We start from the raw sequence: 13,556 nt of genomic DNA, 5'->3' as shown, positions 1-13,556 counted from the left end.
CACTGCTGTGCAAAACATTATGCTGAAATACTGAGGGCTAGAGCTCTTTGTCCTTGCACTATTTATGAGAGTTTGCTGAGTGCATCAGGATAGGTTATGCTGTGGTAACAGAAGACCCCTCCGGGTCTTTTTGGCTTAAAACAAGGAAGGTCTACTTCTGTCACATTACTTCTCCACCCAGACTGTACTCCTTGTAGTCACTTGGAGCTGTGGCCTTGTCCAAGTCTCAGCACATTCTTCCACAGTTGTTAGGACTGGGGAAAGGATGTGATGACTACTGCTTGAAAGTAAAACATTAACACATCATTTCATTGGTTGGACAAGTCATATGACTATACCTAACTTCTAGGGAAATAGAGAAGGAGACCTGCAATAGCCTGTGGACAGTACTGCTTCCTTCATGAAGCAGATGCTGTAGTCCTAAGACTTAACACAAAGTCTGAATAAGTCAAATCCAAACATATTTTTCAATACTCTATGTAGAAAAAAGCAATTATTCGTGTGTGTTTATTCGGAGTTGTGCCAATGAGAATTACAAAGGACATCTTAATTTGAAATGAAATGCTATTGAAATGCTACAGTTAGATGTACTGTTTTAATTAAATGATTCCATTCTTTTTGAATCATGTGTACTCAATAAAAATTTGTTAAATGTGTGTAAGGCACTGTTTTAGTTCTTGTGGAGAATAGAGCGATGAATGGAGCGTTTTTAATTTCTATAGAAAGTAGCCATAATTTGAGTTTTTGCTTCCTTTCTCTTCAAGGCAAATTTAACAGAATTTTTCATGATGATAAAATGGACTCTCCCACTATATATCACATATACAAAATATATAATTGGTACATACATATAACCCATTGTACTTTATGTGCCTTTTCCCTTTTTTTGGTTCTGAGTATTTCCTGGTAAGCAACACCAAAACATTTCTACTATGTTTTGCTAGAAGAGCAATCTAACTTTTTATCAATCCAAAGGCAAAATGTTCAGCAAGGCCTGAGGTGACTTCAGTAACCGAGTTAGGAGCCAGGGCAATTTTGTCTCTTCTAGCTATATAAAATTCCTTGCCAGTCTGTACACATATACTCAGTTATTCTGTTTCTTTGTTCGTTAGGGTTTTTTGTTTGCTATCGCATAGGTGCTTTACCCTTAGAATTCACACACTAGAAACTTGAGCTCTTAGCAGTTCCATGAAGTTTCATGAGTGTCCCATCTTTTTTTTTTCTTTTTTTGTGCAAGTTCTGGGGCTTGAACTCAGGGCCTCAGTCCTGTCCTTGGGCTTTTTCAGGGCTAGCGTTCTACCACTTGAGCCATAGCACCATTTCCAGCTTTTTGTATGTATATAGTACCAAGGAATGGAACCCGGGTCTTTGTGCATGCTAGGCAAGCACTCTACCACTAGGCCAAATTTCTGGCCTCATCTTTGTTAGCCCTAAGTTAGCCAACATTGAAATTTGAAAATAATGGATTTGGCCTTGAAGTATATCAAGCTAGGGTAATTGTCAGCTTTATAGTAGAGAAAGAGGAGATTCTAATAGCTTGCAATCAAAGAAGCCCGAGATTAAAGAAACCCTAGATGCTATCAAAAGTTTTACACAGTTGCCATCAGCTTGCAAGTTTTAGTGGGTCAGACTGATTACAATGATCAGGATAAGAAGAAGAACTGGAGCTGACTTGTAGCTACTGTACTCCTTTCCCAAACACTGGCAAATGCCATCTCCATTGTAATCAAGCCTTTCATTTACCAAGTCTTCTCCCAAAGTACAGGTGGCTAAATTGTCCAACTCTTCAGTTACCTGCTCTGATCCTGATACAGCACCCCTGGCTTTCCCTCATGGAGAAAGAAGGGAGTACTTACCATGTTATCTTGCAATGCTCTTTCTATGCTCCTGATTGAAGTTTCCAAGACACTCTTCCTCTAGACCTCTTACACATTTACATGCTGCCATCATGTCTCTTCAACAAAATCCATTTTTATTCACAATAAATTTCCATTCTATTATCTGTGTGTGCTTAGCTTCTTTAGCAAATTCCCTTATATTCTTTACCTATGCGATATCTCCTTTCTTCCCAGTTGAAAAAATATCCATAGCTTCACCTCAGCAGATGGCTGAAGGGATGAACTATGGGGAGGTGGTATATGATACCTGGAAGAGGGGATCCCCAGGAAAGTAACAACAGAGGAAGGTGAGTAAATACAAGCGGTGTATGAGCTGGGATCTTTGACAAGGACCTAAGAGGAAAGATCAGACAAAGGAGGGGGGAGCTCGGGTTCAGTCATGGAAAACATTTGCATTCTAAAATGTGCTTGTACTCATTTCTATGGAAAGAAATCTAGATTCGGTTAAATTGTTCAGATGCAGAAAACTACCATACCATAGGCTTTTGTTCAGATGAGTATTAGATGGAAGTCACAGATTACCAACTGGTTATCCACACTGTTCCTTGTCTGTGGGCGTGATCCTCGCAGTAGTCAGTCCTCCCAGAGCAGCTCCCGTACCTTCTGGGTAGTGACTGAAGAAGCAACACAGAGCTGGGCACTAGTGCCTCACATCTGGAACCCTAGCTCATTGTGAGGCTAAGATCTGAGGATGGTTCCATGCTAGCTAGGGTGGGAAAGTCTTTTATCTCCAGTTAATTGCAGAAAAGTGGGAAGTGGTGCCGTGACTCAAGTGGTAATCTAGCCTTAAGCAAAAAGGAGCCCAGGGACAGCTCCCAGGCCCAAAGTTCAAGCCCCGGGACTGGTACAAAACACACACAGGACTCACTATCTCTTTCACAACTCCATAGACTTAGCTGAAAGGCATATGCTTCTGTTAACTCTGTCCACATGTGTACTATCCACAGTGCCTTGCATTCGGTATATTTTGCTTATCTTGATGTAGTGTGTGTTAACTTTAATCATAGGTAAAAGTGTGATGAAATTACCAAAAGGACTATTTTAGGATTAAAACACCCGAACTCCATACTAAAGAGGTTGACTTTTATTATCTGCTAGATCAAAAATAAGGGAATCAAACCTTGTTTTAGAATGGTTTAGTCACAAATTGCATTCCAGGTTCCTTGGGCTATACTGAGGACAGTGGATAGGAGAGGATTTAGACTTGAGGCTGCTAGGTTGGTTTCTAGTATTTTGCCTTTTTTGGAGGATCAAGAAGATATTTTCCTGATAAGCAGAAAGAAAAACAATTCTGTGCTCTGTGGAGTTTAGAATTGCTGGACAGGTTTAGCATGCTTCTTTGGGAGGGGCCTAACTAGTTTGTCCTTGAACATTATTTGTCATCCCCTTCCCCATTGGAGGTTGAGAAGACCAGTCTGAGGGGCCTCTTAATCACATTGGATTTAACATAATATACAATTAACACTAAGAAACTTCCACAGATTTCCATTTCATCACTGGCTTGTCCCCTTTTGCTTTTTTTTGTTTTGTTTTGTTTTGTTTTGCCAGTCCTGGGCTTGAGCTCAGGGCCTGAGCACTGTCCTTGGACTTTCTCAAGGCTAGAACTCTACCACTTGAGCCTCAGCACCACTTCTGGCTTTTTCTATATATGTGGTACCAAGGACTCGAACCCGGGTCTTCGTGCATGCTAGGCAAGCACTTTAACCACTAGGCCAAACTCCCGGCCCCCTTTTGCTTTTTGTTGAAGCTCAATGATAGCAGTTTATTGATGGCTTTTTAAAAACTAATTTTTTTAGGTTAAGGTTTAGAGTGATTTTACTTGCTCAAGTGGTCTAATTAATGCTTGTAGTGATTAACCATTTCTAATTATGAACATCCCATTTTGTCCTCTGTGTTGTTTATATTATCCTTTGCTGCCCTTCTCTTGTTTGGCTTGTATGCTGTTCTGATGTAAATATATTGTGTATAAAACAGGATTGGCCCTGCAGCAGAATCAAGTTGATCTCTTGATTTGTTCATTTTGTGTTGGGACCCCTAGGCAACTTTGGTTAATATATATATATGAGAGTACTAATTGGTTATCTTTTCTACCTTCATCTTGTGGAAGACAGAAACACTTCTGGACTTGGTTCAGGTCAGTAAAAGACAAAATGACAGTTATCCACACTGTTACTTTTTATGGCACATAAGACAGCTAGGTGCCTCAGCACATGCCAAAGATAACAGATCAGGCATTAGCAGTGGTTCTTACCCCTTTGTACTATTGCAGCTTCAGTCTGTGTGTCACAGCAAATACAAATAGGTATATCCATAAAAATCTAAGGAGCGTGTAGCAAGGAAATCTCTCTCCCTCCCCTCCCCCTCCCCCTCTCCCTCTCCCTCTTTCCCATACTCTCCTTCCCCTTGCACTCTCCCTCTCCCTCTCCTTCCCCTCTTCTCCTCCATCCTTACCCATTATCAAGCTAAAGGCTATTTTCTATTTTTTGCAATGCTGGGGAAGATTGAACCCCCAGGCCTTTGCATGTTTTGCTAAGCAGATATGTGCTCTGCCTCTCAACTAGACCCGGAGACTGAGATGGCTATTTTCACAGTTAACTATAATCTTATGCAAATGATCTTAGAAAGAAAGGATATATAATATTAATTTGGTCAACTTCAAAGAAAATTTTTTGGCCACATTGGAGTGCTCAGGGTCTCATATTTAGCTTGCTTGCTCAGCTAGCACTCTACCACTTGAACCATACATTAAGCCTAGATTTTCGCTAGTTATTTTGGAGATACAATTTAATGAACTTTTCTGACATGTTTATTCTTGAACTGATACCTTCCAAGTCTCACATTACTGAGTAGTTAGGAGTACAGGCATGAACTAGCCACCTTGGGTGCCTGGCTACTTTGCTTAGCTTTTTAAAAGAGGTTCCTGTTTGAATACCAGATATCACTACAGATAGGTGGCTAAGTTTACTTTTAACATCACATGTCAGCATTTTATCCTATAGGAAATAGTGACAAAATGGAGGGAACCAAGTAGGGAGAAATCTGAAGTACTTGTATTTAGGAGATAAATGCCACTGTGGTGTGTAATTGCAGCTACGATGAATTTAACAGTATTTCTATGTAAGTAATAATGTATTCTTCAAGTAGTCTTTTAGTACCTTGTTATTATCAATTTGTTGTAGGGTTTTTTTTATGGGGAGGGTTGTTATGGTTTTTTTGATGTGTGTGTGTATGTGTGTGTGTGCATGCATGCACACGCACACTGTTCCTGACACTTGATTAAACTCAGAGCTTTATGCTCTTGCTTGGCTTTCTTACTCATAGCTAATACTCTGCCATTTCAGTCACACCTGCAGTCTAGCATTTTGCTGGTTAATTGGACTTTTCTGCCTGGAATGGCTTTAAACCATGATTCTTCATGTCTTAGACTCCTGTGTAGCTAGAATTATAAATGTGAGCCCTGGCATCCAGCTGGGTTTTGTTTGTTTTTTGTTTTTTAGACAAGATGTTGTTGTATATCTCAGATTAGTCTCAAATTCAGTATGTATCCCAGGCTAGTCTTGAACTTACATTCCTTCTGTCTTACCTTCCTGAATGCTGAGATTAAACATGGGAACTTCCATGCTTGGTTCTTATTTATTATTAGTTTGATCAGACCTTACTGGTAGAATTACCGTTCACTTTACTATTCTTCATTAGACACCTAGCCATGTACTTGGAATCTGTCCTTGTTTGTAGTTAACAACTGTATCTACCTCGTAGGCCAGTTGTAATTAGCAAATGAGAAGATTTACATGTAAGGTTTTGGTGATTTGCCCCAGTTATATACTGATTGATGAATGGCTTAGCTCAGGCTATTGTGCCATATTAATTAGGCAATCATTTAATGATAATATAGAAAAATAAAAGCAAAGAACTCTGAAACCACTACCTTTTAATGGACTCAGATTTAACCCAATGCCCTCTTTTCTGTCTGTGAAATATATGAACTAATCACGATAGCCAGCTAAACACCCATGGCTCAATGTGCTACCCAGAACAGAACTGTAAGTTGTATAATTCACAAACTGGTTTTTAACAGTTGCACATGTTATGGGAATTTAAAACTATAGTAAATGTGAATTTAAAAGATTGTAAAGTTATTCCTATGAAAATTAATGCTTTGGATGTTTCAAAAAAAGTGAGTTATTAAAAACTTCCTATCAAATTGAATTGGACATTGGACAATTGTGAATGATTAAGAGAAGAGCCATCAAAGTCCACAGTAGTTCCATCAAAGACCCTGGATCAGCTGCCTGGTCTTTGAATTGTTAGTAGTTCCCGGGGAAATAAGGAGCTCACACCAGAATACAAATGAACAACATCACTAAGTACACTGTTCAGCTGACACATTTTTTTTTTCTTTTTCGTGGTAGGACTTCCTCCTTCAAGAAAGCAATGAACTTAGCCTGGCACCAGGTTTCTTCATGTTAGTCAGACCACTGCTCTAATGGATTCTGTATTTTTTGAGCATTCTATCAGAAGTGCATATGTGCTAGTTCTTCCAGTGTAAAATGCCTAAGTGTAAATCATGTAGATAACAGATCCTTATTGGCTTGGCTTATACAAGAAAGATTATCCTAGCCCACTAGGAGACTATCAGTATATGGTTTTAATCTAGTACAGAAAGGTTTATGAGTAGATGTGTACGTACCTATTGAAATAAAAAAATCTTTAAGGGTATTAACATAGCCTTTCTATGACTGCTAACTTTTTCATGCAATTGACAACTATGTTATCACAGGGTAACTTTCACTGGACCGAGGTTCATTGTGACTGTCTTGGTTTACCCTCCTGTTTTAGCTTATCCTGTGAATGCCTTGTATTTCTTTGTCATGCTGTAATTGCAGTTTCTAAATTAAATGTCAGTTCCTGAGTTATAAGTGCCTTGAAAGCCACAGTCCCTTCACCTTCATAGAGAAGGTATTAACAAGTAATTTTGATACAATGATTGAGTTGATATGAGCAAGTAGAATGGACTGTCATAGGATTGTATGGTAGGTGGACATAATTTAGTTTAAGGTTAAACTTTACTCCACTATATTTTTAATCTTATTTATAGATAAACATTATAATATTTGTATTCAATATACAAAAAACAAAACAAAAATCCCTTTATGAGGTGGCTTGTCCTGTGAATTCATATCCCCATTTTCAGTATATGCCAGTATATGTATTTTCTATTTGCCAAGCCAAAGCCCTCCATCAGCTTGTTCAACTAACTTAAATCCTTGATTTTTAAATTTTATTTACTGACAGCATCAGAAATAATTATCAACAACTTTTAGCAAAATCATTGAACATTGTACTTGGCGATCTTAAAATGGGATTTCAAGGCTTATTTTCAGTTTTTCTAATTACAAACAAAATTTTATTATAAGCATTTGTGGTAATTTTGAAACGAATTCAAACACAACCAATGCTAACAGCTCAGCATTCTTCTATCTACACTCCTCTGGTTTCTTAAAGAGACCGTTCTTTTCAAGGGATAAGCTAATCCTGCTTTAGACTTTTATTTTGTGGCTAGATAGATAATTAAAATCAAACTGTCCAGAGTCACACTTAATCTTTCTACAACTATATCCTTCTTTCATTCTCGTGTCATTTTGGTCTCTGTCACTCAGGTTTCTGAATTTAAAAATATTTATCCCCTTTCAAGTTCTGTGGCCTCCAGCCAACTTTAAAGAGGTATTCAATAAATGCCTCTTTCATTGTAGAGTTTTCAAACTGGTTCTACCTCCCTGCCCTCATAAAAACATTTTTGCCACTGCTAAATTCAGCTTCTTGAAATTTACCTATAAGTCCTTACCTTCATAATCTTTTCCTCACCAAAGTAGAGGATACATACATTCCTTCATAAACCAGGAAGCCTTGCATTCCAAACCTCCTTTTCATGATCAAGACCTATATCATTAATTCATTTTTTAATATTTAAATTCAGTAAGTATTTGAATGGTCATGTACTCTACAAAAAATGTTTTTTCATATTTATTTTCTATTCTTTATATAGAACAAATGTCTGTTGAACTTGCATACATATAGGATTTTTTTCATTGATAACAATAATGAGATTGGAAAAGTACAGAATATTTCTGTAGTTATCTTTTTTAATCTAGGTAAATAACTAATATTCTCTGCCATCACACCTTTCAAAGTGCTAAGTAGAATTTGGATAATAGAGTGATATTAGTATGTACATTTTAGAATTTTTTTGTCAGTCTTGAGGCTTGAACTCAGGGTGTAGGCATTGTCCTTGGACACTTTTTGCTCAAGGCTAGCGCTCTGCCACTTGAGTCAAAGCACCACTTCAGGCTTTTCTGTGTATGTTGTACCGAGGAATCTAAACCAGGGCTTCTTGCATACTAGACGAGCACTCTACTGCTACAGGTCATACTCCCAACCCCTAGAAATATATATAATATAATATATATATATATATATATATTGAGTCATGGGGCTTGAATTCATACTGGGTACTGTCCCTGAGCTCTTCAGCTCAAGGCTATCACCCTACCCCAGTGCTGTACCTGAGCTCTTTAGCTCAAGGCTATCTCCCTACCCTGGACCCAAGCCCCACCTCCTGTTTTCTAGAGGTTAATTGGAGATAAGAGTCTCAGGTTCTTTTGTGCCCAGGCTGGATTTGAACCTTGATCCTTAGATATTAGCCTCCTGAGTAGCTAAGATTGTAAGCGTGAGCCATCGCTCAGCTTAGAAATAAATTTTTATAGATTAGTCTGATAAAGTTTTTAAGCTTTCCTGAAATGTCTAAACTTTATAAAGTGTTTAGAAATTATGTAATATAACTCATTCTCTTTATAATTAAAAAAATGTTTAGAAAGGAGAGTTTTGCTTAGTTATTAGTATAATGAAGTTAGTTCTAGTCTTTATTATGTATTTTATTATATTCAGCTTTTATAAATTTATTATGATATGTTATTGTATATTTTATTCATGTTATTATATAACATGTTAACATATACTACACTGTAGGAATAGATCTGTTAAAACTGATTATTTATAGGCTGCATGGTTTTCTTCATTTGTTATCAATTGTATTCATCAGGATCTCTTAGCAGAAGATCACAGTAGCCCAAAAGCTATGTACATATATATGGTCATATAGGATGAGACTAAGCAAAATGAACTTTAGGATAGGGAAACAAGAGGTTTATTTATCTTTGTGATTGTTGTTTTTAATGTACTATGTGAAGTTATTTCTTTTCTTTTCTCTATCTTTTTTTTTTTTTCTCTTTTGGTTTATCTCAGTTTGTTACTGTAGCTGACTTTGGTATCCGGCATATTGTATATACGTTTATTTGTTTATTTGAAATAGGGAAGGGAAGGGAAAAAGCAAGGTGATTGGGAGGGATGATTGGGAGAGAAAATGGGAGAAAACATGAGAAGGGCTATCAATGTTCAAGAAGTAATGTACCTACTACCTGATGAATGTAAATGTAGCCCCTCTATATGTAACCCTGACAATAAGATACAATTTAACTGATCATTCATAAATACTATCATCTAAAACTCTTACATGAAGTGAGAATTATAAAATGGTAATAAAGTGGTTACATATAAACTAGTTACCAGATAGCTATGATTTAAATTGTTGAGTGAAGCTATAGATCTAAAAAAAAAATAACAGAACAGTTAAAATGTATTACATGCCTAAGGCATCATTGACTTATTCTGCTTACATGCCTAAAGCTTATTAGACTACAGAGTCATAGCTTAAAAGCCACATGAAGTGTGTTCATCTCTCTATCTAATGGCATTTAATTGTTTCTTTTATAAAATTGAATGTCATCTTTAAATTCGCAGATTAATATTTGAGCAAATTTGAGGCAGAAATTTCAAAATACATTTCTGAAAAATATATTCATAGTTGACATTTATCTGTTTTAAATAACATGAGCTTATGTGTTTCAAGTTTAACTTGAACTAAAGCAAATATATTAAGATAAAAGAGGTGTAGATTACAATTTTATAATCCATTTGAAAAAACATGTCAGTTTGAAAACTGCCATTTAGCCATTAGATTTCAAAGTAATGTCTATGCCTTAAAAATGAAGTTTAAAACTAAGTCCCAGTGATTGTAAATAGAGATTCCCTCCTTGAACACTTGTATGTTAAACTTGTCATTTAAAATATGATGTAAAAATCAACGTTAATAAATGCTTTAAAAATGAGGTTTAAAAAGTAAAAATTTTAAAAGAGCAATGTATTATTTTTTAAGCCAAAATATTGAAAAGATTTTATCACCAGAAGTAAATCAATCTCTCTCTCTCTTTTCCTTCCTTCCTTCCTTTCTTCCTCCCTCCCTTCCTTTTTTTCCTTTGTTTGTTATGGGAATTGTACTTAATGCCTGGATACTGTCCCTGAGCTTGTTGTTTTGGGGTTTTTTGCTCAAAGCTAGCACTTTAGCACTTTGGTCCACAGCACCACTTCCCATTTTTTGGTAGTTAATTGGACTTTCCTACCCTGGCTGGCTTCCAACTGCAATCCTCAAATCTCAGCCTTCTGACTAGCTAGGATTACAGGCATGAGCCACGGGCACCCAGCTTGCTTTCATGTTTTAAGAAATACTAAGTTCATGCTTCATTTTACAATTGACAGTATATAGTATAAGTCATTTTTAACAATGCTCCTGTAATTGTTGGGTTTGTTCATTATTAGAGAAATATTTATTGAGCACTGTTTGCCATTAACCTATATAAATGCACTGGGGTTATAGTACAGAACTAAAGCAAAATTTCACTGGAAATTACCTTATAGTGAAATCAAAGACAGTAAGTGAACACCTAATATGCCATAGAGTGGTAAGTGCTACAAAAAAAATTCAGCTTCATGACCAGAGAATGATAAGATACACACATTACATGGACTAGTAATGTCCATTCCGGTAACATTTGGCTGAATCAGTTTTTATATTGTATAGCAGCAGTTGATGGGACAAGCCAGGTGCCAATGGCTCATACCTTTAATCTTAGCTACTCAGGAGGCTAGTTCAAAGTCAGCTCAAGCAAGTCTGGGAGATTCTTGTCTCCAATTAACCTTACAAAAGTACTGGAAGTTGAGCTCTAGTTCAAATGGTAGTCTGCTAGCTTTAAGTGAAAAAGTGAAGTGACAATGCATAGGCCTGGATTTTTAGCTCCAGTATTTTATACACACACACACACACACACACACACACACACACACACCCCAAGTTGTTGGGACAGAAGGAAAATTAAATAAATGTTGAGTTTCATGCCATAAAAACATTAATACTTAGCTAACTACATATGTTTCATAAGGACAATAACAAATATTAGAGCTCTTACAATCAGAAATATAAGAATAGGCAGTTAAAAATAAGAGCATGAGACCTAAACATCCATTGCGTAGAGGATATCAAAGTAATGAATGATAAACATGAAATATTACTTGATAGCATTACAGAGAAGCAAATGGTGTGGCACCTCTCTGTACCCAACAGAATGGCAGTACCAATGTTGGCAGGATGTTGAGTAACTACATTTCTCATGCACTGCTCATAGGAGTATAAATCGGTAACAGTCACACTTGGACACATGTATACTTCATGTATATGCAGACTAGACAACACATGTAAGAGTATTTATAGCAAAATTTTAAAACTAGAAACAACTGAAACATCAGAAATAGAAAGGGCTTTGATGTTATATATTTATACAATAAAATACTATATAACCATAAAAACTAACCTTCAGCTGCTACACAGTACAGATTTTTTTTTCTTATGATGTTGGGACTAAACCCAGATTCTTGCATGTGTTAAGACAAGAAGTCTACTACTGAGATACACCTCCAGCCTAAGACTACTAATTGCTTTCAAAATAATAGGAAATAAAAGAATACATTGGAATGAAGTTAAAATGCAGAAGAATATAATTTATCATAAGAATTGTAGTTATATTTAGGAAGGGGTATGAGGAAGACTTGCTAAGTCTTTTGATGATCACAGTAATTGTTCCTGAGTCTCGTTGAAGATTATATAATGGGTTTGTATCATAAAAATTCATGTACTTGTCACTTGTACACTCTTCTACTGGGTGCAAACTTTCATATAAAAACATTGCTATCCATCTGGAAAATAGATTAAAACAAAAAAATATTTACTAAACAATAACAAAACAACTTGAATGTCTATAATGTGCAAAAAGCTCCATTTGGTGATGAGTCAAAGGTAAATGACCTAAGAGGAAAAAATAGGCAAAAAAAAAAAAAGTAAGTAGCTCAGAAATAGCCAGATAAACCTCTATGAAGTTATAAACCACATCCAGTACTCATCTGGAGTTAAAAGAATTATAAGATTCATTGTGAAATGTCAGGCTTATGAAAACAGGTAAGAAGCATGCACTCTATGATTCAATTGTAAATTTAAAAAAAAGTCAAAAGCTCAAATTTCTGTACCTTCAACTTAACACTTCCCTTAGAAATAAATTCCATAGAAATGAAAGACTTACAGAGATGTTTACTGTACATGATCTTAATAGCAAACAGACAAAAAAATGGAAATTATCCCACATTTCCATTAGGAAACAAATAGCTTAATGAATTTTTCTAATTGATTTTAATTGTGATAATGGATAGAGAAGTTACAGTTACATTCATCAGATAGTAGGTACATTACTTCTTGAACATTGATACCCCTTCCCATGTTTTTTTCCCACTTTCCCTCCCCTCACCCCTCCCAGTTGATGAATTACTTTTACAATTATGCAATGTTATGAACTGTTAAAATATTGTTAGTCTCTATTTTCATGCAATGAGGTGAGAAATTAAAATAATAATAATGGTAGAAATGTGATCCTTCTTAGCAATAACCAAAACTCATATAAATGTATATATGTGGTTATATATTATTTTAACATGGAGAGAGATGTGAGCATCTGTGTAATTTCTATGTTGAGAATTAGTGAACAATGACAAGTAACTGAAAATAATGGAACAAATCCACTCATGTAAAAGGGTTTTTGGGGCCAGGAGTTTGGCCTAGTGGTAGAGTGTTTGCCTAGCATGCACAAAGATCCAGGTTTGATTCCTCAGTACCACATACATAGAAAAAAGCTGGAAGTGGTGCTGTGGCTTGAGGGGTAGAGCAGTAGCCTTGAGGAAAAAGCCCAAGGACAGTGCTCAGGCCCTTAGTTCAAAGCCCCATGACTGGCAAAAACAAAAAAAGGGAGATTTTGGTCTGGGAATTTGGCCTAGTGCTAGAGCATTTGCCTAGCATGCAAGAAGACCCAGGTTCGATTCCTTGGTACCACATACATAGAAGAATCCAGAAGTGGTGGTGTGGTTCAAGTGATAGAGCTCTAACCTTAAGAAAGCCCAAGGACTCAGGCCCTGAGTTCAAACCCCCAGGACTGGCAAAAAAAAGGAAGGGTGCAGTGGCTTCCACCTGTAATCCTAGCTACTCTGGAGGCTGAGATGTGAGGATGTTAGTTCAAAGCCAACCCAGATACTAAAGTCCATGAGACTGTTTTCTCCAGTTAACCACTAGAAAACCAGAAGTGGGGCTGTGGCTCAAGGGGTAGGGCAGTAGCCTTGAGTTAAAGAACTCAGGGACAATACCCAAGCTCAAGGGTAGGGCAGTAGCCT

General features: G+C 36.6%; 1 protein-coding gene across 4 annotated transcripts in view; it reads left to right on the top strand.

Moving 5' to 3' along the window:
- Klhl5 (kelch like family member 5) overlaps positions 1-13,556 on the top strand; it is a 57,874-nt gene that overhangs the window by 2,903 nt on the left and 41,415 nt on the right. The window contains exon 2 of one of the 4 annotated variants that reach the window (XM_090343712.1): positions 2,073-2,185. The exons of the other annotated variants lie outside the window; for them this stretch is intronic. Within the exon in view, the coding sequence (XP_090199838.1) occupies positions 2,124-2,185 (62 nt within the window). The 5' untranslated portion in view covers positions 2,073-2,123. The remainder of the gene's footprint in view (positions 1-2,072; positions 2,186-13,556) is intronic. 4 annotated transcript variants of the gene reach the window in all.

The sequence above is a fragment of the Megascapheus bottae genome, chromosome 13, assembly GCF_031878675.1.
Source record: "Megascapheus bottae isolate mThoBot1 chromosome 13, mThoBot2.hap1, whole genome shotgun sequence".
Taxonomy (NCBI): domain Eukaryota; kingdom Metazoa; phylum Chordata; class Mammalia; order Rodentia; family Geomyidae; genus Megascapheus; species Megascapheus bottae.
Note: the sequence above shows the minus strand (reverse complement) of the source record. Positions and strands in the feature narration are given on the sequence as shown.